Source organism: Mercenaria mercenaria, chromosome 1 (genome assembly GCF_021730395.1).
Source record: "Mercenaria mercenaria strain notata chromosome 1, MADL_Memer_1, whole genome shotgun sequence".
NCBI classification, from domain to species: domain Eukaryota; kingdom Metazoa; phylum Mollusca; class Bivalvia; order Venerida; family Veneridae; genus Mercenaria; species Mercenaria mercenaria.
In genome coordinates, this window is record NC_069361.1 from 56645830 (window position 1) to 56673480 (window position 27651).

A 27651-nucleotide genomic window follows, 5' to 3' on the forward strand; every position below is an offset into this window, starting at 1 on the left:
TCGAGTTAAAATATAATTGAGCCGTGCCATGGGAAAACCAACATAGTGGGTATGCGACCAGCATGGATCCAGACCAGCCTGCGCATCCGCGCAGTCTGGTCAGGCTCCATGCTGTTCGCTAACAGTTTCTCCAATTCCAATAGGCTTTAAAAGCGAACAGCATGGAGCCTGGCCAGACTGCGCGGATGCGCAGGCTGGTCTGGATCCATGCTGGTCGCATACCCACTATGTTGGTTTTCTCATGGCACGGCTCATATTAGTACTAAACTAATACTATGATACGTCATATTTGAAATATTGTTTATAAATATACGGACTAAATATGTGTGTATAAATATCGAAAGTGCTACCAAAAAGTTAACAAAGAAAACGATAGAATTTGCAGCGTTTCTATTTACTTAAGAACTATCTATTGGTATAATTATGTAGATGGTTTAAAAGGCATACACATATTAAATGTCGTGCCATACAACACATATAAGAAGACTGGCTCTTCCTTGTTTCCTTGATGGCATGCTGTTATGCTTCTGCTTTCGTTTTACAGGTTTTATAGTCAATTGGACTTATGTTAGCTAGTTGAAAATATTGAAAGGTACAGAATTGCTATAATATCTCTTCTTATCGCACGTATGCCTAGCTTTTAACACGCACTTATATTTAGTTTATAAAAGATTAATGTTTCCAGCCATATCATTACTGTAATTAAAGCAGGAACATTTCTCCGTTAAAAAAAACTAAGAAGTGTTAAAAGTTAAAAGACGACTCTTTATAAAATTTATGGCTTTTAAATTGTGGTCATTCATTCCATTCTTACTTGAATTTCTCTTCATTTGTTTTTCCCTTTTTTCTCATTTTTCATCACTTCCATTAAATCAAAGCCTTGAAATGTCTGATGGTTGCGGGTTTTTGTCGATTTATTTTCTGTTAAAATGCAAGTCTATGATTACACATGAATGAGAAACAAATACAAATTTAATGTGCCTCATATCTAAGATGAACTTCGCCTGACCCAGCTTGTGATGTGACCATGGGCTGGAATACTTTATCATTGATAGATCTTATATAATCTAAATGTTACAGGTTGAATAAGAACTGCTTGTTCATTGATAATTCATCCGCATTGTTCATGAATGGGACTATTTTGTGTAGCACATGAACATCCTTTGGATGTGATTCGGAATAAAATAAAAATGCTATGATTGTCAGAAATACACTTTAACTTTGGTAGCGGGATAAACCCGCAACCAAAACCGATGCCGCCTATACCGTAACATGGACCGGTTAAATATATTTCTCTCGACATCATATGAAAAAGTTTGTATATTTCAGTGCTCATGAACTTTCTAATTTTCACTTGGAAACAAGTTTCATTTTTTTCAATAAATTTTAAAAAATCATACCGTGCTCGTAAATTAGTAGAAATGTAACAAGACAAAGAAAATGTTCTTCCAAATAATAATCTTTATTTCTATTTCAATAATTTGTTGATTGTTAAATCTTGTGTTGTAATAAACAAAATTTTCAATATAAGCGATTAAAATTTCTATAATTTCTAACAAATAATGTGATGTAAATTGCACAACATTCCAAAATAAATAGTATTTTTTATCTTTAATAGTTTTTCTGACGTTATCACACACAAACGATTTTAAGACAAAACGTAACATTTTAAAGATGCACCGCATCATGACAAAGGGTACCTAATGACGTCAGCAGGTATATCAAGGAAAACCAAAAACTATTGTGAGTTTTATGGTAAATAGATACAAAAAATGCTTTCACAAAAAATAAAACGTTAGAAGATTGTTCTATTCATGTTATTACGTCTTATACAATTTTTTTTTAAAAATTCATTGATATCCTGAAATTGTAAGAAATTAAATAAGGTATAGTAGAAATTCACATATCAAAAGTATTAAAATCAGAAACTTTCAATACGGTATCCTTTATCGCGATGTGATTCAAATGATAACAACAACAATATTAAGATGACCGATGGAGTACAACTAATGTGAGTAATGAACTTGTCCGTATGATTAAAGTTTTGTATGTACCTGTGTAATTGCACATCTATATTTTCTGATATGAATCTGCTTGTCAGAAAAAGCATTATAAAGACATGCGTTGTTTTTCACAATTTTAAAATTATGATTATGTCACATGAAAATGTAAAATATTTTTTCATCTTTTTATTATTTTTGCGATGAATTCTACGAGTGGCGACAAATAGTTTTTTATCAACGCATTTTGGGTTACCACAAAACGGTGAATTATTTGGCAATTATTGTAAATTTTGAATTAAATAAATAAACTGCATGTGAAATTAATTTGGCTTCTTTATTTGGTATCGATGAGTTTGCCTGAAATGATACATTGTTTAAAACCTTAGCAGCGTCTTTTTGTTTTGTTTGATACAACCTCCAAAACCACCTCGTTCCAAAACCCACATACAATCAAAAGTCGCACTCTCTTTTTTCATGTCTCTACTTGGACGCTTTTGTTTTACTCATAATTAAACTAGGTTTGTTTCTGTTAGAGACCATAGCTTATAACTTTTGTATGAACATAACAGACTTCTACAAGTGCATTTTAATACATGAAATTAACTAGCTCTACTAATGTGAACATATGGAATTGATGGAAAATACAGAATAACATCTTTTTACTTAACATGTAGACATATGTTCATGTCGACTTCTATAACCAGAAATAAACCTTGACATGGTCCAGCCCTTAAAGTATTGTCATAACGACAGTCATTCCTCCAATAATTGCACTGTATTTAACGCTGGTACATTGAAAACCCCAAATTTCACAACCTTTTTTCATTTACTTCCTATTAACAACACATTCGTATCTAAGACTGTGCCATTCTTCTGTTAAATAATAATGTCTTCCTTCATTAAGTGATATCGTAGTTAGAAACGTTTCGATGGAAAAACAACTTTTGTCTTCGTCTTACAATTCTTTAAACCGTCCATATTTATGCAATGCCTGTCAGCGTTAGGATATAGAAAATGAGTACTGTTACCGAAGTTCGGTATACATTTAAAGTAGATTTTTAGCTATTTTAATGACCGGTGAATGATGAATATAAAAATAATTTCTAAATAATACCAAAGAGTATGTGTGTCCATGTTTCTTTTTTTGTCTGAAAGAATACACCACCATGATTTTATACTTAATGACACACATTCCCTAAATCATTTCACTGGAATTACAGATATGAAATATTTCGTGAACAACCTGTAGTGTATTTCATTTGTACAATGTAAAGGAACGAAATATTCCATTTCTTTAGTTCCATTATCTATTGTGACCCAATTAGACAAAATTTCCCTTTCTTTATCTAATTATGCCGCAAATTGCATAGGTCACATACCTCACGGCGAACATCTTAAATGCTTTCCTTCACACATGCGTTCAAGATTTGACAAATCGCATTTACCCTCTATTTCAGCATAGTAAAATGATCACCATGGGGTACGAGATACTATGCTTATTACCACACACATATATACATCAGCCTGCATGTGGCACTATATTCTCCAGTTTTATATGCCAGAGCACATTAATTTACATTTAAATATTTATTATATGTTTTACCTATATATTCTTGACTTTTAATAATCTGTGTTATATCTTATCGGTATAAAAAGGCGATATCTTTTTATTTTTAAAGTCATATTTATATTACAAATTTTTGCAACGCCTTATTATTTTATTTAACTCTGTATTCATATTTTCATTTTTCACTTCAAAATGTTACAAAATAAACACATACATCCGCTTTTCATTCTTTAAGTAGCCATAATAAAATGCTCATTGACATATATAGTAATAATATTGCAATTATCATTGGTAGGATTGTTGTATACCAGTGTATTTGCCTTTAAACATGTAATTTAGTTTTCCATCGCCATTTCATGCATTCTTTTAATCTTAAACAGCTTGTTCTGATTTTCCTCGTCAGCGTCCTGGTGATGGTAGGGTGGGTCACGTGTACCGTGCAGAACCAGTGTCCATTCCCGAAACTCTCCTTCATCGTAAGCATTATTCTTTCCGGGAACATTTTCAATTCGCAGCGTCCATGTACCACGCGGCGCTTCTGCCCATGTGTGTGTCGTCATAAACGGCCAACGTGTAAAGCCGTTCTTGTGTTCATCATCATTTGGACGTTGACTTAAGATCATTGATCTGTTGAGTAAGAAAGGAAAAATCCGATTAAAACTAATATATGGGAAGAGATATAATTGTATATTCAGGTCCATACTTGTAAATATTTAATTATTCAATAGATATTTCCTTCTTGCAAAAGTGAAACCGCTATGTTTAAATGTATACGTTTAAAAGTAATTTCGTCTGAAATTAAAAATCAAAATGGAACATTCAAATTCTTACGTTGTGTTCATAGGAGAGCTGAGATGCATCACGATATTTCCGCGGTATGATGATTTCACTGTCACAAACGCTTGAAGATGTTCCAAGAAGTTGACCTCGTTTTCAGTTCCCTTGCAGGCGTCAGTATCTATTGTCAATGTAATTGGCTCATTTGTTCCAAATTTCCTAAACAGAAATATATGATGTAACTAGAAATAACGAGTGAATAAATGTGTTTGGAAATACACGATTAGTGATACGTTTTTAGAAATACGATGAATCAGTTATTTTCAAATAAATTTTAAGAAAATGATCAGTCACGTTATGAGAAATGTGTCATATGTAATCGATATGGTCTTGAATCAAAGTCGTATTATAATGATCTTTATTGTGTAGAGGTATGTTTCAGAATTGTTCTGAATGTCGTATATTTTATATCCGGAATTTATTGCTTTTGAAATTAACGTAAGATTAATGTACATTTACGTAATGTAAAAGAGGGTTATTATGATAGTAGCTCGATTTGGGAGGCCGTATTTGGCTCGGGTGGATTTTTGCCAGATCGGATCTCATGAGGCGCGCAAGCGTCCAGTGTGATCCGACCTTGCAAAATCCACGAGAGCTGAATACAAAATCCGAGATCTAGCTAGTGTTATAATGACCCTTTTATTATATTTCTCCACCGTTTCGTTTGTTGTTTTGTTATTCGAAATCTTCAATGGTTATCGATGTTCAAATGGAACTTAGTGCAGTTTTTTGTGTGCTATTTATAGAACTGTGTCAGGTCATTAATGAAAGTAGTCCGCAACATACAATACAAAAGGTACAAAACGGAATTTTTTCTGCTTGTTCATATTTACTTGTCAAATAGAAACTTAACTTTTACAGAATTTATAGAGGTATATAATAAATCAAAATACTGTTAATGTATTTTGGGTTACTGTCTGCGTGTTCCTCTTTAGTGCCGTAGAGTGAAGTAAGAATAGCCTCCGTGAGTGCTAATGCATGAATTGCTTGTAACGTCTCTGCAGATGTATTATCATTTGTCTATTCCGCCACTAAATTTCCGGCATTTGTATAGGTTAAGAGAGGTTTTGAGACACCGTATATAAGTAAACGTCAAACAAGATTTTACCAAATGGCTTTACATCGCTGGCAAGGATAATTATTGAACTCCGGAACATGGGGTGGTCATCACTTTTTCGATATGGAATTTCATGATAGTATAAATCCCGCACCCGGTCATCAACAAACAAAGTAATAATTCCTATGTTGACTATAGACCAGCTTTGATATAATTGCACGAGCATTTTATATTTGGAGCATTTGTAATTGGTAAACTTACAGTTTCTTTACATGTGATCCAGCTGTACAATGAAACCTCTCCGGAAGTGGTTTCCAGGTGTGTGCCATCTTTACCATAGCTCCTGCATCAAGCACACCATATCCGAACAGGTGATTGAACTCAAGACCTGCTCCGTTAAACTGCCAGAAATGTTTTAAGTACGGGTCGAAGAGGCGGTTTCTCTTCGATGTTAGAACAGTTAAATGTTGCATATCCCTCCAAGTCAAGTTACCACTGAAATAAATCATAAAATTGTTGTAATAAATCTGAAACAACATGATAATGACATTACAGTTTAGTAAAACTTTTGCTTTTTTTCATCTCATTTTACATTAATTACAATACTTAAAGGACAGAGACTCAATACTGAGATACACTTATAAAACAATCGATTCTAACTATGAATTCTGTAAAAGTCCCTTGTACAAAACGGAAATAATTCCGCCATATTAACGATGAACCAAATTGATTTTCTCAAACGAGATATGAGCGGTTGATGTTTTATCTGAATGGCCTCTAATCAGGAAATTAAAGGCAATTTGACATTTTACAGCAGTGAATACAGAAAAACAATGAAACAGAAGGAATTTACTTCGCATGTATGGCGAGGGCATAGATTCCTGCCGCTTCCGGTGCTGCAGCAGACGTTCCTGAGTGAGTAGTTGTGCAATTATTGTACAGGTCTGTGGTGGCCTAAAACACAAAAATAATCATTTACAACAGCTGCTTCGAAAGCTCATATTGTCTGAAGGGCATATTGACATATGTGCTTTCGTTGCCTGAGCCGATGTCAAAAAGTAATTATTTACACAGCTATGATCCACATACCATATGACTTAAGTTTTTCTTTTAATTGAGCATGAAAGTCTTTACATGGAGAAGGTATTACAATTTTGGCGAAGTCTATTAAGATGTATGATGATTGTAACGCATGAATCAAAATAGTTCTAAACTCCGTTTTGTGTAAGCGCCTTTGAGAATTAAAATAAGAAAATCTAGTGGCTGAAGTTGAATATTGAGCACACAATAACGCTCGTGTGGAGTGTTTTACAACAGTCTGGTTATAAAATTTGCAGGATATAGGAATCGGTTAGTTCTACCAAGAAAGGAATTACTAATATTCGCGAAAGTTTACATATTGTAAATTTATACTTTACAATGTAAATTTTTTTTCTTAACTGAATGGTTCTATAAATGTCTGTAAGCTTCTCAGTTGCAAACGTAGATTTGAATGCATTTGAATGCTTCTGGTTATTTTTAGGTCAAACGGTTGGTAAAACCAAGCGGGTGCGGCTGTCCAACGTGACAGCATGTACGCTACTTTCTTGAGTTGAACCTCTTTTCTTATGAACAAAACGGTTCTTTAAAATATCTTTTACCTTTTTTTGGGGGGGGGGGGGGGGGGGGGGGGGGGGGGGTGAAGAAGTATGAAATTCTTTAATTATTGCTATTAAGCTGGGAGATATCTGTCAATTCTGAGCAAGTTCCATTCTAAATACGTGTCGTTTTCTGACAAAGGACCTCTTAGATTTACCATAAATATATTTCTAGTCTATTGTTCTAAAAATGGGTACACGCACAGCAACTAAAACATAACCCCTTTGCCTGCAATATCATTGCCCAGACAGCAATATCAGCGTTTAAGAAGTTTAAACAATAATGCACATCGTGTTATTTCTTTCATTATGTATATAATATACCTTCCATGAATTGATTAAACGTAATATGGATTTCTTATGAAGGAATCAAACGTATCTTCATATCTGTTCAACTTAAAAGAGTCATATCTCTAGGTCTCTATGAATAACAAGGACTTGCGAATTATTTCTTGGTTACATATTTAAGCTTAAAGAGGATAGCGTGACCGCACCCACAAGCGGAAAAGTACAAGTAATTTTCATTGCAAATGCTGTTTAAAAATTCCAACAATTCAAATTTATGCAAATGTAAAAGGAAGAACTAATGTCAGGATCCACTAGACAAACGTGCATGGATTAAAACTAAGTTAAATGATACAAACATGTTTCGTCTCCCTCTAAATTAAAGCCAGGTAAATTATCATACGGACAAATGACTGAAACACTCACGTCAAATTTCTCCTATTTAATAAACGAATTGCAAAGCGACAATTACGGATCCCGAAAGGAAAGCTAATATGATTCGCTACTAACCACTCCCGCATCTCTTAGGGTGCTTTTTCCGTTACTGAATGTTGATGCTATTGTTGATGAACATGACTCATCATAGCCAGCGGTCTGACCATCATTGGTAGCCGAGTTGATAGAGATAGTCCACATACTTGCTGCATAGCCATCACAGTTACAATCGTCTTCCTGACCACCGTCCCCTGAAGCCCACACGTAGATATTTCCCTTTCCGTTCCGACCCTAGAAAGTAAAGTTCGAAAAGATGAGAGTACTTGTACAAGAACATTATATCATTGTTCAAGAAATGAACAGACAGAAATTATTCCCGATGTTAAACATGCTTCTGATCAAATGATCCATATAAACTGAACATAAAATTGTAAAGCTTGGAAGATTTTAAAAATCAGTAGGGAAACATGACATAAATGTGCCAAGATATATCTTTTATATCGTATCTAACGTAATTAACTTTCTGTTAGTGGCTACACGCACTTTCATGCAGGAAGTCATTGAAATGTTGTTTGGTAACAGAAATAAACTAATGGAAAGACTGATGCAGTTTCTGATAAATAAGCAATTTCCCGCACACACAAGATCTGAAAATACGACACGCAGACATTTATAAATATCCGTTGGATATCTAATCTATTATTTAGCAAAGAGAAACATACTTCACTTGTTCTCAGTAAAACTGCACAATTTTTTGTAGAGTTATGTTTTTACACATTTGTTTGTTACCTACTTGCAAACCGGTGGCATTTTTACAAGTACGTATGTGTATATAAAAGATCAAAGTAACCACGGCGTAAATTCCGCCATTGATATGACACGAACTCTTAATCTCCGGACGTGTCAAATGCGTCATCAACTGTACGTATATATCTATGTTTACCTACATTTGATTAGGACTTGATATATTGCCAATTTCCTTCTATCTGTCAGCTTTTTACATAACCATTACTCTTGACTTGTTTGCAACAAAAGATAACATTATTACAAAGGATTCTAACAAACACGACAATTTCATGTCTACTTGTATACAAAATGCAATATGTCTTCGTCTTTTCAAATGAACGTCTTAGGAAATTATGCTTCTCTGGGGAACTGCCAATGAAGACAAATGATATGTCGAAAACGAGAATACAAAGAATATATACCGACAGAAATTTTGTTACGGCAATAGATATATCACTATTTATTGATGGATACAATAACTAATGTGGCGATGGAGACAACAGACTTGTGTGCGTCTGGGAAAATAAATGACAGCTACGTAAGTTAGTCGATTGTTGGTTAGTCAGAGGGATGTATGAAGGTGCCCCATTTATGTAGAGTTTTGGCTGAATGCTGCGGCATAGCACGCAGTTGTAATTTACGTTCGATGAAAATACTCATCTGATTCTCATTTAACGTTATTTGAAGTAAGTCGTGTTAGAATCGTTATAATAAGTATCTAAATAAGGTTTATCGTAGAATAAACTTCGTTTGTCGTTCTTATGCGTAGAAATATATCACTCAGGCCTCCAAATTCGGGTTATTCTACGATAAACCTAACTTTAATACTTATTATTTCCTAAATTGACTTCATAGGATTTCACCGATATTGTTGCTTATATTTCATCAACGAATATGTTGGTATGAAACATGACACTAACCAGAAATAAAAGTTGTTTGTGACTTTTAACTTACGTGATGTAATGAATTGAATTTGTTGTACAGCAACACAGAGCATAACTTGATTTAAATAAGTTATTGTTGAACTTTCATACCTCATTTACTCCTTTAACAATTGCTCTCATCGTAAGGTTCCGAGGTCCATCAACAGTCTTGCCGTCATCTGTAGGTCCCCAACTGGCGCTGTATATATCAATTTTGTTTGGCATATGACCCATTGCATTTGCCTCAATAAGATCAGTCATAAAAGGCTGGTCGAGCATGCGCAGTCCTGAAATATATGAAGCAATACAGTCAATAAAATATTGAAACAATCAATAATGCATTTGTTGTTAGCAATATAATTAAAATTAGACATACTTTGATGTACCCCCACTTCATGTCACTGTACGGTCATATGTAACTTGTTGACGGAAGTCAATGGCCATAACTCTTCTATGGCTGAGAGATATCTCAAAAATAAAATTCTAGGTGCACAACTTCACATCCTGATGGTTTGTTGTGTCAAACATGCCTTGAGATATGCTGGAAAATTCGGACGAACGGACAGACGTATGGACAAGGGCAAACCTAACTCTCCCCGGAGGCCAAAAGAAAAAAATAACATTTGGGGAGTGGAAGCACAAAAAGAAATTATACCAAAACAAGTCTCGTTTTATATAAAGTATTTCCTGGAGAAATATCGCTTAAATCTATTTGTATTGTTTCCTGTTTTATACATTAAATTCCTACATCGTGGAACTCTACCTGCTACTTTAGAATCATACGCCACGCCTACTCCGCATACGTCATTGTCTCGCGCAGCGGCAATTTCTCCAGCACAGCGTGTACCATGGCTACAAATATACGGTGAGATTATTTTTAGGATATAATTTAACTGTTACTTTTTTTCTTGGCCATTTTTGTTTATACTATACCCAACACACCTGAAAACAATGTAGTTTTTGAATGGTATATTTAGGTTCTTTTCTGATAAAATATAGTTTAAATAAAGCTAATTTCGTCAAATTCCTACTTACTTTCTTATAATATACTGGCTATCACGTTTACTGACATAACAAAATAGAATTTTTCATTACCTGTTAAACCAAGTGTCTGTGTAGCGTGGATATGGAAAATGGTCATTACTGCTGAAGTCATAGCTTGCTTCGGCATTCTAAAAGAAAATGTTTTATTCTTCTGCATGACGGTTTTGATATAACGATATAACGATAATGATTGTCGTTTGAAAAATTAACATCTGAATTGAACTTTTCGTCGGAAGTTTAAATATAGCTGAGTCAAAAATACCTCATGTTCATATCTCATCATAAAACTGCTGTGCTACTTTGGTTCATGACAGTAAGAAAACATTATATCAGTACAGAAGCCATTATATCAGTACAGAAGCCATTTTATCAAGATCTTGAATTATCAAAGTTCAAATTTTCCCCGCAATCTTGATAGAATTGTCAGCCGCGATCAAACATGCTTTTTTTTCCTTATCATACGAATGACAAAAGATTTAATGCAACAATTATTTATTTTACGCAAATTAACTTCAGAATTTCACAGTGTGATGCATTTGATTTGATAATGACATTCTAGATTTAAAGTGGACTTCAGGAAACTTGATTAATGTGTATCTTTAAATATTCCATAGCCTTCTTAGAATACAAATGTTCTTTTCAAAGGAAATTGTCTGAATGTTTATAATGCAATATGCTATTTGAATGCAGAGCCAACAACAAGCAAGAAAGTGAAAGTTAAAGTTTAAAAAAAGAGAAAAATCTTGATATTCTTAAATCAATTGACTTACATAATTGTATTTCAAATCCTCATGCAGATAATCTATACCTGAAAGCAGAAAACACAAAAGTATTACACTATATTTACTATCTAGAATACATAAAGTTCTTTATACACAAGTTCCACTTGCTGGGTCTTTTTCTTCTTTTTTTTTAAATTCTAATTTTATGTATAAAGAATCGAATTCTACCTATTACTTACTTTCCGTAAGATCTGATAAGATGAGATTTAATAATAGACTGCTTATGTTTCAAACAAATAGGCTTTGGTAATATTTCACTACATTTAACTTTTGCATTCGAATAGCTTCAAACCATTCGAAATTAATCATAGCGCAAAAACGTGCCATATTCATAAATCAAACATTTGAATATATCCTTGATCTCAAATGTTCATTCCGCTTGTTTCTTTTCTTAGGATAAATTTCTTCCTCTCAGACTAATGAATTTATATAAATTGTTTGCACAAAACGACATGGTATACTGAAAATGCAACTGTTCTCTAGTTCAGCCAAACAAGCGGCAATAAAGCACATTGTCATATTTATGATAAACCAGCCCCACTACTCATCTCGAGGTTTTGATTATATTTGATTCAATATAATGTATCTAAAGCATGGTGAACAAATCTTTGAAGCCAGATAATTTTATTTGTTACTTTATATTCAATAGTACATTAAGTTTAAAAGATCAAATGAGTCGCACTATAAGAAAACCAACATAGTGCATTTGCGACCAGCATGGATCCAGACCGCGCAGTCTGGTCAGGATCCATGCTGTTCTCTTTCAAAGCCTATTGCAGTCAGAGAAACCGTTAGCGAACAGCATTGATCCTGACCAGATTGCGCGGATGCGCAGGCTGGTCTAGATCCATGCTGGTCGCAAATGCACTATGTTGGTTTTCTCATGGTGCGGCTCATTAATGAATGCTCGAGACGACTCGGAAAGAACAGAGCAAAAGTTTGAAGTAAATTATTCTATACCGTCGTCCATTATAGCGGTGGTGACCCCTTTTCCTGTGAATCCCATTTCCCAGGCTGCTTCAACATTTAAATCTAGACCAGCTATTCCACCAGACTGACCTCTGTTTTTCTGTAAAAAAAGAAAAGCAAAATATTTACAAAATATGGTATAAATTTGTTTTTGACATATATATTTATTAACATCCTGGGTCGTTCATGTGGAATGATCCCCTTTGTAAAATTATTTCCCTATTTCATTTGATCAATTCGTTTTGTTGTTTCAAATTATTTTACACATGATATGATGATATATATATATATATATACATGTACAAAGATATGTACTAATATCTCTAACGTAAAATTGTCCTTGTTCAGGTTTTTTTAAATTCTCAAATTATAATCCAAAATTGTTTAGTTTTAGTACATATACAGTTTCCAAATGATTCAAAATCTTTACGCACATTACTGTTTTTATCCCACTTTAGCCGTAACACTTTTTATAGAATATTATTATTACGGGTATTTCTAGATAACACTGTAATAAGTAGGTTCTGAAAACACTGATATTGTAACAAAAAGAGATTTTGTTACAAAGCGTATTATAACACACTGAAGAAATTGATTGAGATAAACTAGAGAACGTTTTTAAAACATGTCCTTGAAGACGTGCTCTGTGGCCAATAACATTATCTGAGTTTCATGTGGCGGACTTATTACTTACTGAAACCAAGAATGTGACCGACATTAAGGCTAATGGAAGGGCAATTACCGAGAAGAAGTAAAAGTGAATAACCGAGCTTAAGGAGATAACTTTATGGCGAACTGAACATTGCTCGCTCAGAAAAGTCTGTCTCCTTAACGTTTTCAAGAAAATATGTAGATATGTATGTTCTTTTATCTAAAAAGCTACGCGACCACAATTTTTACTGAAGGAGAATGGGCAATTTGTTAGGTGATTGATGGTTGTTGGGAGCAAGAAATTTCCATGACGCCTTCATGTAATTGCATTATACCGCAATAATATTTTCAGAGAAACAGTGTGGATCTGTTTATAAGCAACACGAAATGTTTCATGGATTTGTAAAGTAGAAACGTTAGATAGGCAAATGTAATTTACTAAACAGCTTTCTACGGTGGAACAAAATAAGGAGGCGTATAGAGTTAAATAAAGAACCATATGCATGAAAAATATCAAAACTAATGCATTGCTGAGAAGAAGATTATCAACGGTTTCAGCAATTTAAGGCATCTTATTTTAATCTTTTCAAAGACATATTGAGAACATTCTCTTGAGGCGCTGAAGTAATCTTATCAAATTACTTCTTAAAACGGTATAAAATTTAATTTACTGAGATACATGTTCGTGCCTGCAACTATGGTGTCCATAATTTGAATTTAGTCATCTCGCCCAATTCATTTTGGTGTGACTAACGCAAAATCGAAGTCCTAACGCACAGTACAGTAATCTGACCGTTTTCAGCTAGTGTTCTTTTTTACTTTAAGTACTTCGTTACTCTCCATGAGATTAAGATTGTTTGCTAAACGCCAACATGAATACTACTGAAAATGTAATTGAATACTATTGAGATTTACTGTTTGACATTCTGTGAGAAACATCAGCTCTGCATACTTACGAGAAACCATTCTTTGTCAAATAAGGGATCTGTTGGGTCCTTTGATACAACGATATCCTTTTCATCATTTAAAAGCTGATCTAAACCAGTGTTTGTAAGCTTTAGATCGGACAGTAGCACACCTTTCAACGGCTTGTATCCTCTTTTTGATCGTAAAAATCCTGTTTGTTGAACTGCCCTTTTTACCTGAAATACAATCTTTATTCTAACTATTGTTTATCTTTTGAACGTACATTTACATGCACATGCAGAGGTATTTCAATAATAGTTTTCTATGCTTTTTATAGGAATATCTGTATATAATCGACAAGAAATTAGCTTTACAAAGCCTCTGTTTTATACTATGTTAAGCATATCTTCATATCAAGTGAAATAGGATAAAAGGTGCCATAACTACAAAGGTACATTTCCGTTTCTTTTATATAAAAGAAGCTTATTTAATTAACAAATTATGAAATAATGTGGTTAAGCAAATTATAATATATAAGCTGGTTTATTGATCTAATTGAAACTTTTTAAAACCGAAATAAGATCCACAGCAGTAACGAATGGTAGGTAATTGATGAACTTACAAATGGATGTGATTTAAGTTTCCTCGTGTGTAGTATACTTCTTCTAAATCTTGACTTTGGAACAGCATTGTGTAAAAAGTGAAACTCTGTATCGGACCCAAGCACCTGAAATGATACAAAATATGCCGTACAATAAGAATGCACTTCTTATGTATAGTATCCGGTCAATGAATATGCCATAAAGTAACTTTATCTGTATATGTATATGTATATCTTCATTACATAGCATAATATGTACGTATTATCATTACAGCATGTTTGTATACATTTCTTGAAATGATGGAACAACAATCAGGAAATCTATTTGCAATAATTATTGTTAAAAAAGATCCAGCAGTTAATAACATGGAACACTGATTATTTTCTAATATAGAAAATGTAAGGGGAAATAACAACAAATTAAGATCAAACTTCAATAAGGAAAATGGGATTTCAGCATTCTTATGTTCTAGTATAATGGAAAAGAAAATTTGTTCGTCAGCAATTTTAGTTCAAGCCTAGTTGCAAAAGTGGCGGCGAAAATCAATTATGGTATGTAAACAGTTTGAAATTCATTAATGTAGCAGAAATGAATCTAGTAATCGAGCCTGTTTGTGTCGTCTATGGCAATACCTGCCGACCTACAGGTAATCAGTAACATTGACCAATTCTAGAATCATTTACAGACAAATTGTTTATCAATAAATGACCGTTGCATTGTTGCCGTGTATTATAGCCGGAAACACGTTCTCACAAGTCAATTATCCTCTATTATCCTCTACCTAGTAAAACTACTACAATGAATAAACTCGCTAACAGTAAGAACACAGAAAGTTACCTTCGAAAACATTCAATGAAACGAAAAAAAATCAGCTGTTTGATATCTCTTGATGAGCTGCCTGATTTAGCCTAAGTACCCGTAACGCATGTTGTCAAACCATAATTTTTACTTTTCAAGTTTTTCAAGGCGTGTGATTTGCCATATTGCTAATAAATGTTGTTATTGTTGAAGGTACATATATGAGAAACGGTATTTCAATTTTCTTACATTTAAAAAGCAATAATGTGCACTGAAGTAACTAAACTTAGACTACATTTCCATTTGTTCTCAATTACCCAAATCATAATTTTATAACTTTTAGATAACGAAAGACTACATGTGAACAAGTTACATTATTACTATAGTGTTTTGGCATTGAAAATGAAAACTTGAAAAACAAGGTGACGCCGCTGTTTAAGACCAACAACAGTAAACGATCCTTTTTACGTTTCCAATGCATAACAAACTCAAAGGAAAAGGATTTTTCGAGCAATGGTTTGAAAATCTACCTGACACACACATTAATATCTCTAGCTTGCTGAGGTGTCTCGTGTGACAAACAAAAAAGAAAACAAGCTGTTGTATTGCAAATATCAGGAGTGGAACAGTCGATAAGGCACAGCTTTTAGTACACATTTATTCAAGACAATAACGAATTCCTATTAACTTAATTTTAACAGCATGCTGACATATCAACACATTCATAGACATTGAAATTGTAATGCATTTTCTCTACATGATATTGGCCTCCGACCGTTGCTAAGGAATTAACAATCATAATAAAAAAAACCTGGAAGCAAGTGTTTCTTGACTCATAGTAGATAATATATTGTGCATTTACTAATTCTTTCTGAAAGCATTTATCATTTTCATTTTCAAGTTCAGACAACTATCGCTACTTTTACTGATAACCATTATTTTAATTTCTTCTTCCATTTACTTCGACGATAAATTTGAAAGCTATAATTATAAAGTATTTAATTATAAAATGCCGAAAGAGTAAATTCAGCCATTAAGCCTGTTTAAATTTTTACAAGCCATAACGCCACTTGATCGAGAAAATAGATAACCATTTTCTCGAAGATTGGAATTCAATAACATTCCTTTCAAGATGCAGTATTCCTTTATTAAAGTGCAGAAACCTAAGATCCTGCACTAACGCTATGCATGAGTCAACCTCGTTTACGTGAGAGACTTTTTGTGATAATTGCAAATGCATAAGTAACGATCTCACTACTTGGTAAAAACTCTTTAAAAAATCGCTGCATAAATATGTCTTTAATAACAGTCTTTAAAAAAAATCTAGATTTCGTCAGTTTGGGAAAAAATGTCAAAAAAGAAATCCTGCAAACTTTATTTCTAATCTATTACATGTATATCTACCATCAATTCGTCCGTTACTTTCCATGAAGATATGATTAAAGTAATAACCGAGAACTTTTCTGAAGAGTTTAGCTTTAATCTGATTTACATTGCTTAATTTGATACAAGCATATTATGGGACCATTCCTTTTAATGGCTTTATTGCGGAGGGATAGATAAAATTAATATGAACGTCTACTGTACACACGTAACAAGAATCGGTAATAGAAGCTGCAATTAATCGCGTGGGTAATAGTGGTAAATTATTTAAGCAAAGTGGGAGTAAATCCGATGATGAGCGTTCTGAATTTCAAGGCATTATTATAGGTAGTACTACATTCAATACAGTTTAAAACGTGCATTAAAAAGAAAAAAAAATCTTTTGTTGAAGTATATGTTTTAGTAATAGCCTATATATGTAAAATGTTTTGTAACCTTCGTAGCTAAAGAAAGCGAGTTTCAAATCAGAAAAAAATATTTCCTCTGCATATTTAGGAATCGTCAAACAAATGGCGGAATATACTTGTCAATGTTTGACATGGATTTGTAAAACTTCACTGCAGACATTGGAAAATATATCTGACACAACTCGGTCTTCAAAGATATGAGATTCAAACAGTAATTCCGGATTATATTATCTGAAGAGTTCTGCCTTTAATCTGATTTGCGCTACCTAATTTCATCATCAGACGTATCATAGGACAATATCCTTTATATGACATTGTAGAATAGATTTCTTCTTCGAGGGAACTAAAAAAATGCGGAAAATAGTGCTGAATAAACAGATCATGGAATGGTAATTGAAGCAACAATAAATAACGTGGGTGAAAGTAATACATCGGTGAGCAAGTGGGAGTAAACACCTTTGATGAGCATATTTAGTTACAAGACATCAATGTTAGTTCCCAGCTGCTGAATAATTATGCTGTATACATTGAAGACCGATTGATATTTGTTCCATTTTGTTAATTTATTTATTTATTTGGGTTAACGGCGCACCAACACAGTATAGGTTATATGGCGCCAAACAGGACTACAAATTTTGGTTTCACATCTCATTAACATCGAAATAAAAACCATTTTGTTAAAGTATGATACAACCTATATAAGGTGTTGATGAATATATGAGAAAACAACAATCGAAAATATTAATATATTCTATATTTATAACAAATATATATAGCAGTCACGTTATAAATAAAGCCAAAATCTTAACCATTAATAAGACATGTTATCAAAGACTTTAGAGTAATAGTTGACAGGAATGCACTAATAACTGATAAAACTCAATTCCTCTCCTCTTGGGAGGCCTGACAGACAGATTCGAAAGCTTGTGTTTCTGGCTCGGAGTGCTGTAAGATAATGGATGACAGGCATGAGTTACTTGTTAAGAGGCCCCAGTTTTACAGAAGGAGAAGCCTTAGTCATTTGTAGGTAGGCCTGTGTTATTGGTTGGGAAACTAGGGTTAATGTTGGGAGGTGTGAGTTACTGGTTGGGAGGATCCATTTATTTGTTAGGAGGTCTGAGATACTGGTTGAAAATCCTTAGTCGTTGGTTGCGAGTCCTGAGTAATTTTTCGGCAAACATACGTTTCAGGCGATGGTAATGGTAGTTATCTAATTTCGTAGCTTCACCGGGACTTTCAATACTTTAGGCAGTAAGGGATAGTAAAATTGAAAATTCTGTAAAAGCGCGTTGATCCCGGTAAAAGATCTAATTTTCGTGATTTTCAGGGAAGAGAAGGGCAAATGTCTTGTACATTTACGCATGTCATCTTAAGTTTATTCTATCGTGTATCCGATGAAAACGATTTAAATGTCTGTTTCAGTATTCTTGAGGTCAAAGTGGTCCAAACTGCCCACATATCGACTCCTTTCCCAAACTTCTTGCAAAGTGTATGCATATCTTATAGTATGATGCAATGGTAATGAGAAAAAAGTCTCATTACAATTGGTTTTCGCAAACTGAAACATGAATGAATTACCATTCTCTTTTTGAGCAATCTGTGTCATTTTAAAAACTTTAGCCCTGTCTTCGGAGCCAGGAATCTGTTATTCATGTTACAGAAGCTGCTGATTTTAAGGCATCTTCACAAGTATAATGATCGTGAAAACCATTTACATATGAAACTAATGTCACTTAAACACACCTACTCACTTTATTTAAATAAATATAAGAAAATGACCCCTGTCACTAAAACTACCGTAAAGTAGAGCAGTTGTAATTTTATTTTCAATTCCTTATTGAAACTCTGTGCATTACAAAATTAAATTTAATATAAACATTCCTCACTTTAGTCTTAATTCCCCCCCACCCCCATTCCAAAAAAAAAGGCAATGAAACTCAAATAAAAGACATAAAGGCAATAATAATCCGGCCTATGTAATGAGCAAAGACTTGCCCGACCTGATGATAACCCAAGTAAAGTGTTAGGCGGCCAGCGAACTCATGATATTTTTTCCTTTTTCTGAGAATAATAAATAAAGACGCATGGTGAGCGCTAAATTACGTCTGATTTTGATCGATGGATATAACAATAGTGTTGGGCCTATTTCGCAATGTTCTGAAGTCTGTTTTACAGTCAGATTAATTAGGTATTTCTCTGTACTATGCATGCCACTGTACGTATTATATTCGTTTACTAGGATAACGGAGTGGGTTATCATCATCCGTGTCACTTGACTTGCAAAGTTTTTAGTGCCAATCGCAAAGTGACTTCTGTTTAGACAAAGAAAACTTTTTCATAAATATGTTATGTGAAACAAGATCGCTATACTGTCATGGAACCAAAGACGATGCTGGGAGATAGTGGCACGAATTGAGTTACAGAGGTTCAAGCAAGTACAAATAAATCAGTTCCCTATGTCAACCTTGCCTAATTTTTAGATAATGTTAATTTCATACTTAAGAGACATGAATATTGTCAAATTAAGATCATTTAATATAATTGATAACTGATCCGGTCAAGCACAATATCTTTAATTCAAAGTTGCTCTTTTTACAGACAATTCCATAAATCATAGATGCCATTTAAATAGTCAAATCAGTTTCTAAAAGGACTGATTAAAGAAATAAAGACTATTCAAATGTCTGTATTCCATCATCTTCAAACTAACGATTTTCATTTGTTATGTCCATTATATTGTTTTGGTTTCATAGTAAAATATTCATGCTCAGAAAATTGTCTTCAGTTGGAGTCGAAAATCTTCACATCAAGTTCACTTAACTTAATCACTTTGTAGAAATGCTCACTTAGTTTGGAAACAATGTTATGTCCCGAGGGGAATTAAACTCAAGCAGTAAAGTAACTGACAACATGGCAGATTGCATGCGATGTGAACTCATCGTTTATATTCACTAACTGGTTATTGGAACAAAGATATTTAATCACTGCTGACATGACACGCTTGTCACAAATTCACAAATTATTCCAGGCAATCAATATACAACTTTTTATCTAGAATTTCTTCAAGCAGGAGAGTGTGTGGGCGAACACAGTAGCAACGACTCATCTGGGACAGATTGGTTTATAGCTTTTTATCTGTCTTATTAACTAACTCTTTTGATTAACGTTATATTGAGGAGGAAAAAAATCGCAAATCTAGGTCATCTGAATGAAATTTTCTGCTAAGATATAAAATGGAACCTTTCTGTAAATCCTTATCCTGCTAATCCGAGGAGAGGACATTTTATACATTGGTATGACATCATAACGCAGAACAGTAAATAAACCAATGTAATACGTAACTGATCTGTAAACAGATCTGTAAAATATAGAAATTAAAGATTTGCAATATTATTAACGTTAATTATATCATTAACGTTAATTTCATCCAAGAAAACATCAGGCATGGATAGATTCAAACTTTTTATGTTAACAGTACAATATACAAATTAAAATCAGTTTCTAAATTTTGTTCCATTAAATTGTAAAATTAGAAACCAAATTGCAAGATATTTATATTGTACTAATATATTGTGAAGGCGATTAGGAAGCATGCATTTTTCGTTGTGCTTTACAGCTGGTTCTTCCTTCCGCTTGTCCTTCTATTTTGATTATAAGACAGCACATAATAATGTGGGATTGATCACTTATCCATCATATATTGTAGCTGTAACATATAGAATTAAGCAAGACAGGTCTATCTTTTCCCCTACTTGCATGTCAACTGGAAACGGAGTTTAAGTCACATAATCGGATAGATACTGGTGTTTCCTTGATGAAATCACTAATCATTCCTGGTATACAAGAGCGGAAATAGAACGGCTAACGCTTAAGGGATATTTAAATTCCGGTGACAGTCTATTACCAGAGCGAGGCATGCTCTTGAAAAAAAGGAGACTTTATCATTGAGATGAAATGTGATGCTTTTGCTAAGTTTTGTATGTTATTCTTTCTTTGCTAATTACATAGGTTGCTTTTGGCGGGCACTTTAGCACTGGTTGCCAAATTTTTCCGTTAATAATTAAATACCGCAAATATTGTTTAAAAAGTGGAAACCTCAAAGGTTGCCCAACACGACAACAACGAAGATTTGAATGAGCCTGTTCATGAACGCTAGTGGAAATGTATGCTACCGTCCATGCCCTCTAGACAGAATTTTCGCACGTTACGAGTACCAAAATGAAATCGAGACATCGGCAGATATATTCAGCATACATGAAACCTTCAATGATATTGTATACTTCAATTCCATCAGAAGCAACACATGGTCCCAAGTTAAAATAATGGACTTGCCAACCAATGAGACTGAAAACCAATCCTCAGAACTTAACAATCTAGAATTCTGACAGGAGTTCCCAAGATATGGAGCCTGCATATCACAGAAATTGTCAAAAGTAAACATTGAAAGCCAAAGTTGTGAAGGCGGAAATACTTGGACCGCTCAAGCCGAATGTTCAGGCTGAAAAACTAAACATAACCAATAACACAACATAAAAGTCGTGATGAACGATCTGAAAAGATCGAAATATAAAGGCGAAGCCGCAAGCAGGGTCTGAAGTAATCTTTATATTCTTCCCCTTGGTACGGATTCCCAAAATATGTTTACAAAATCTAAGATGGATCTTTTCATAATCATAAATTCCCCAGACCTCAGCTGCATACAACACAATTGGCAAAACCTTGGAGTCAGAAAGGGATAGTTTGGTTTTCGTATCAAGGTTGACTCTACTGAAAACTGAGAGTAAATTGTTATACACTCTCGAGGTTTGGTCCGAGAGAACTTTAAAATGTTTTCATGTTGTTTGCATATATAAAATAAATACCCAGTTTGCAAAAGTTATCAACAATTTCAACTTGGTCATTGTTAATATACCATTCAAAGTTTTTTACGTGTTTCCTTTTTTCTGCTTTTTTTCCACGTTAATCTTGAGACCCCACTAAACAGAACAGCAGATACATTTAGATATTATAACAATCACGTATTTCATACCAACTAGTTTTCGTAATTACCAATATCTGCATTTAAGATTTAAAAAAAACTGATTTAAAAAAATACCTTCCACGAACAAATCGGTAGAACCAATGACTTAGAGAATATCTCTTCTGGAACACTCAGTTAAAAATCTTCTTTAATCAATTAAGATAAGGCTCCTTATCGCTTCTGGGATTTTTATTTTCTATTTAAATGCAAAATCATTCCTCCTGGCGACTTTAAAAACATAACTGATTTTGTCAGTCGCTGTAACTGAGAAGATATTGTTAGCTTCAGTCGCCATTCTTGTTGTATTTGAGAAGCTGTTATAAGAAAACCGTATTGTATGACAGTCACACAGCTGTAAAAGTCAGAGAAAACCAGCTGCTCCCGTGCCAAACAGCTGCATCCCTCCTTGCTTCATTCAACTTGATATCAAAATGCTAACCTTATCAACAAAAAATCTCAGTGATAGATAAAAGGAGTAACTTTCTTCAAGAAATCTGTGTGGTCTTTTTTCTTTTGAATGACAATTTTTTTTTTCTAAATTACTTCATGCGGGGAAAATGCAAACTCGTCTGTCAATTCTTTCAATAGTGTGTATTTTTTACAAAGAGTTCCATCTAAAAAAAGTTGACACGTGCTTGTGAATGGAGATTTAATGATCTACAAGTTAAAAAAATTATTGAAAAAAATATTATATTACGAATGGAATAAAAATTGTTTTACAACTCAAATCGCAAAATGTTATGAGAATTATTTAAAAGGACGTTTAAACTATAGGAAATATTTCAAGAGAAAAATGAAACCCTTCTATGACCTTTATTGAAAACGTTATTTATACTTTAATAAAGGCTGTAGAAGTGAATATAAATTTTTTTTATTATTTTCATTTTAAGAATTAATTTAAGTATAGTATAACAACGAATATTAAATTGCTTTTAGCTAATTAACGAAAATGTATCTTCATTAATTGATATTAAAGCGAATTAAGGACTTTGGTTATGATATTGTTGCCACAGTTTTTGTTGTAAACATAAAATATTATTGTAATTTCCTATTTTCAGTGAAAGTTTTCGCAGACCTGCATATTTGATCAACATATTAGAAAGTATTGTTGAATCCATTCTTACTTATTTCCTCCCTTTATGGCTCTGACAGTACAAGTTAATATGTAGCTATGCAATTCTCTATTTTGACACCTGCTTTATCTGTTCTGTCATAAAAATTTAAAGCACTATAGAACTTAACCAAAGATTTGTAGACTAAATATTTTCAAAATGTTGCTGATTTTCATTTCCTTGGTTATTTCTTTGGTATTGATGTGTGTTTCGGCGCTTTAAAATATAAAACTATGTCAGCAGTAAAAATAGAGAGAAAAAGACATCCTTTATAGGGACGCATATTGCTACTTTCATACTTCATGCAGAAATGAGGAAGGGGTGGATTTTTTAAAAAAATTGATGGTGGGAAGATAAGAACCTATTCCTAAATTGATATAATACTCATGGACACCTGTAATATTCAGTTCTTTGCGGATAAGGAAAGAAATCAAATTTGCAAAGAGATATGGTGAAACTGATAATGATGAACCACGTATGGTGCTTATAAAACTTAGTGATTTCAGCCTGAAATTGAAAATGTTTAACGGTCGTGATGAGCTGAGGGATAACGGAATTCGAATTTCAAATGACCTAACAATAAGACAGCGTACAGTTTTGAAATCATTGAGAGCCAAGGGACAAAAAGCTTATTACAAAGGTGGGCGGCTACAAATAATAACAGATGATACTGATGAAACTCATGATGCATTTAAAACTCGAATATTTAAACGGGGCGTGCGCAAAATCTCCAAAAGTGGATCTGATATAAGTATAAACTCAGTAATTGAGAATACAAACCAAAAACATGGAAGTATAAGTACTGATATCTAGGAATCAGGTCAAGGCCCTATACCTACTACCAATCTTAAAAAACTTTCCTTTCTAGAGTGGAATGTAGAAGGCTTATCTAACAAACTGACAGATGCTGATTTCATAAAGTATTGCCAGAAGTTTGATATCATTGGTTTTATTGAAACGTGGGAAACTGATGTGCAGAAAGTGATTCCATATTTTAATGATTTTAAAATATTTATATGTCCAGCCATAAAATCTAAAAGAGGTGGTCGGAATATGGGTGGTGTAATTGTTTTGATTAGGGACTATATGGCTAAATATGTTAAACAAGTTAGCCAGGATTTTCAGTATGGCGTAATATTAGAAATAGATAAACATGTAACTGAGTTTGAGAAGAAACTCTTATATGCGTGTATATATTTTCCACCAGTTGGATCACCTTTCTATGACAATAAGTCAGAGTCTGGACTACAGAGCCTTGAAAATGAAATTATTAATATGGAGAATCTACATGAATTTGACCTTATTTTATGTGGTGATTTTAATGCTCGTACTGCAGAGCTGGATGATTTTGTATTGTCAGACAAAAAAGTACCATTATTTCAAGAATATTCTAATATTCTTAATGATACAATTACTACAAACAGAGTGTCCTGTGACAAAGTTATAAATAAACAAGGACAAGAATTAATAGCCTTTTGCAAAACATATGGTGTTTCAATTCTGAATGGGAGGGTTGATAAAGATGCTTATAAAGGTGATTTCACATTTATTGATTCTGTAGGATGTAGCGTTATAGACTATTTTGTTGCATCTAAAGCTATATTTATAAATATGTGTAACTTTAGTGTTGATGCTATGTCTAATTTTAAGCATCTACCTGTAACATGTTCATTATGTACACAAAACAGAAATACAGTGAATGACAATATTTGTCAAGAGAACACTCAATCAGATTCAACTTTCTATAAATTTTATAGCAAAGATGAGGAGCAAAGGTACTATGAAAATATTGAAAATAGTGTTCTTAATGGCGATTTTGATTCACTAGATAGAAAGTTGTCAGACATGTCAGCAGATATAAACGATATCATAACAAATTTTGAATGTCTTATTTTAGAAAATTGTAAAGAAATGAAAAGAGTAAAAAAATGTAAAAGACAGTGTAATAAGAATAAATGGTTTGATAATGAGTGTGTAAAAAACAGAAATGTAAAAAATAAATTGTTGAGGAAGTTCCGATATAGTAAAGATGTTAATGATTTGACTTCTTACATAGAAAGTAAAAAAAACATTTAATAGAGTTTGTAAAGCAAAGAAACATGAATATTATAGAAATAATCTTAACACTATTACATCATCTGTCCGAGATTCAAAGAAATTTTGGAGTCAAATTAAATCTTCACAGAATACACCAAATACAATTCCTAAAATTGCAACTGCAGATTGGCAAGCACATTTTGAGTCAGTTTTTCAGTCCGGTTTTGAAAATAGCGATGATATCAGTGTTGATGATTATATTGATGAAAATGAAAATTTGGAATTCACTGATGATTCTGAAAATGTATTGTTCAATGGTGAAATTGCTGATGAAGAAATTATTTATGCTGTAAATGAATTGAAGAGAAATAAATCCTCCGCTGGTCTTTTGATACCTGAGCATTTTATTACTACAGTGAATGTATTGTTACCTTATTTGCGCAAACTTTTTAATAGAATTTTTGTGAGTAACGTTTTTCCTGAAAATTGGTCAGTATCTGTCCTAATACCTGTATACAAAAAGGGACCAATAGATAACCCTGACAATTACAGAGGAATAACATTACTACAAATTTTGAGTAAAATATATGTGAGTATTTTAAATAAAAGACTAACATTTTTTACTAATGCTTATAGCAAAATCACAGAAGCACAAGCTGGATTTCGCTCTGGGTACTCAACAATAGATAATGGTTTTATTTTATATTCACTTGCAAACAAGCATTTATGCAGAAAAGGAAGAAAGCTATATGTTGCTTTTATTGACTTTAAAAAAGCATTTGATAGTGTAGATAGGCCAAAAATGCTCTCTGTCTTGTCAAAATATGGTGTCAAAGGACACCTTCTAGATTCTATAAAAAGTATATATAATTCAGTTAAGGCCTGTGTAAGAAACAGAACTGTGTGTAGTGACATATTTGACTGCCCTATTGGGCTACATCAAGGCTGTAATTTAAGCCCTGTTCTTTTTTCATTATTTATAAATGAATTATATGTTGCTATGGATGAAAGTGGCCTCTCTGGTATACAATTAACTCCAGATATGATTCAGATTTTAATGTTACTGTTTGCTGATGATGTTGCTCTAACTGCAGATACAGTAAATGGTCTGCAACAACAGTTAAATATACTATCTAATTATTGTCATGAATGGAAAATGTGTGTAAATATTCAGAAAACAAAAATAATTGTCTTTAAGAACGGTGGGCATCTATCAAGACATGAAAAATGGTTATATAATGGGGAGAAAATCCAAGTAGTTAACGGTTTTTGTTATGTAGGTTTATTTTTTAGCAGTAAACTTTCTATGTATAAAATGTCTGATCATATGGCTTGTAAAGCAAAAAGGATCTTAGTGTCTCTTTTATCATCTTTGAATCATTTAATGCCTATGACGAAAACTACATTTTTTAAGTTGTTTGATGCTAAAATAGCCCCAATATTGTTATATGGATCTGAAATATGGGGTTTAGATTATATGTATGAAATTGAAAAGGTACAAATGTATGCTTGTAAACGGTTTATGTCAGTTCCTCTTAAATCTTGTAATGCAGCTGTTGCTGGTGATTGTGAAAGATATCCTATGCATGTTATAGCATCAAAACGTTGTATAAGGTATTGGCTCAGGATAATAAATATGCCTGATTATAGATATGTTAAGAAATGTTATCAGATGTTATATTATTATGATAGTATTGGTTACCAAAATTGGGTAACGAATGTAAGATTAAATTTATACAGAAATGGATTTGGGTATATTTGGGAAAATCAGAATTGTCAGAACCCTGAATTATTTGTATGCCAGTATGTGCAGCGATTAAAAGATCAATATTTACAAGAATGGTCGGAAGAATGTAATAATAATGCCAAGTTGATCTCTTATAGGCACTTTAAAACAACCTTTATGTATGAACCTTATCTTGATATATTAGATATTAAGAAATATAGATATGCTTTCAGTACTTTGAGAATATCCTCACATCCGCTAATGATTGAACAAGGTCGTTATTTTGGTATAGACAGAGACAGGAGATTTTGTTTTTATTGCAAAAATGTTGTTGAAAATGAATGTCATTTTATATTAGTTTGTCCTTTGTATAAAACACTTCGAGAAAAATACATACCAAAAAAATTCTATGAAAATCCAAATGTTTATAAATTTAATATTTTGTTGGCTTCCAAAAATGAAAATATTATTAAAAATACTGCAGTTTATATATATAATGCTTTAAAGTTACAGCTGTCTGAGATAGAGATAGTTTAAATTTTGTGTTGTATGTTTTACATATGCCATAACTATTGTATTTATATTTTGTATAAGTTTTATTTTATGGAAAAGCATTACTTTCATTATAGCCAAGATATTGGTCTTGCCTTGACAAGGCTGATAGTTGGGCATAGTAACAACGGT

General features: G+C 33.0%; 1 protein-coding gene across 1 annotated transcript in view; it reads right to left on the bottom strand.

The window, feature by feature from the left end:
- Window positions 1-1441: 1441 nt before the first annotated feature.
- Window positions 1442-27651, bottom strand: part of LOC123536670 (neuroendocrine convertase 2-like) — a 34007-nt gene continuing 7797 nt past the window's right edge. The window contains exons 2-13 of the mRNA XM_045320019.2: window positions 14505-14609; window positions 13933-14118; window positions 12317-12425; window positions 11345-11382; window positions 10626-10702; window positions 10294-10382; window positions 9642-9817; window positions 7897-8112; window positions 6318-6418; window positions 5726-5959; window positions 4402-4566; window positions 1442-4197 (exon numbers count right to left, since the gene is read on the bottom strand). Coding sequence (XP_045175954.2) covers window positions 3906-4197; window positions 4402-4566; window positions 5726-5959; window positions 6318-6418; window positions 7897-8112; window positions 9642-9817; window positions 10294-10382; window positions 10626-10702; window positions 11345-11382; window positions 12317-12425; window positions 13933-14118; window positions 14505-14609 — 1788 coding nt within the window. The 3' untranslated portion in view covers window positions 1442-3905. The remainder of the gene's footprint in view (window positions 4198-4401; window positions 4567-5725; window positions 5960-6317; window positions 6419-7896; window positions 8113-9641; window positions 9818-10293; window positions 10383-10625; window positions 10703-11344; window positions 11383-12316; window positions 12426-13932; window positions 14119-14504; window positions 14610-27651) is intronic.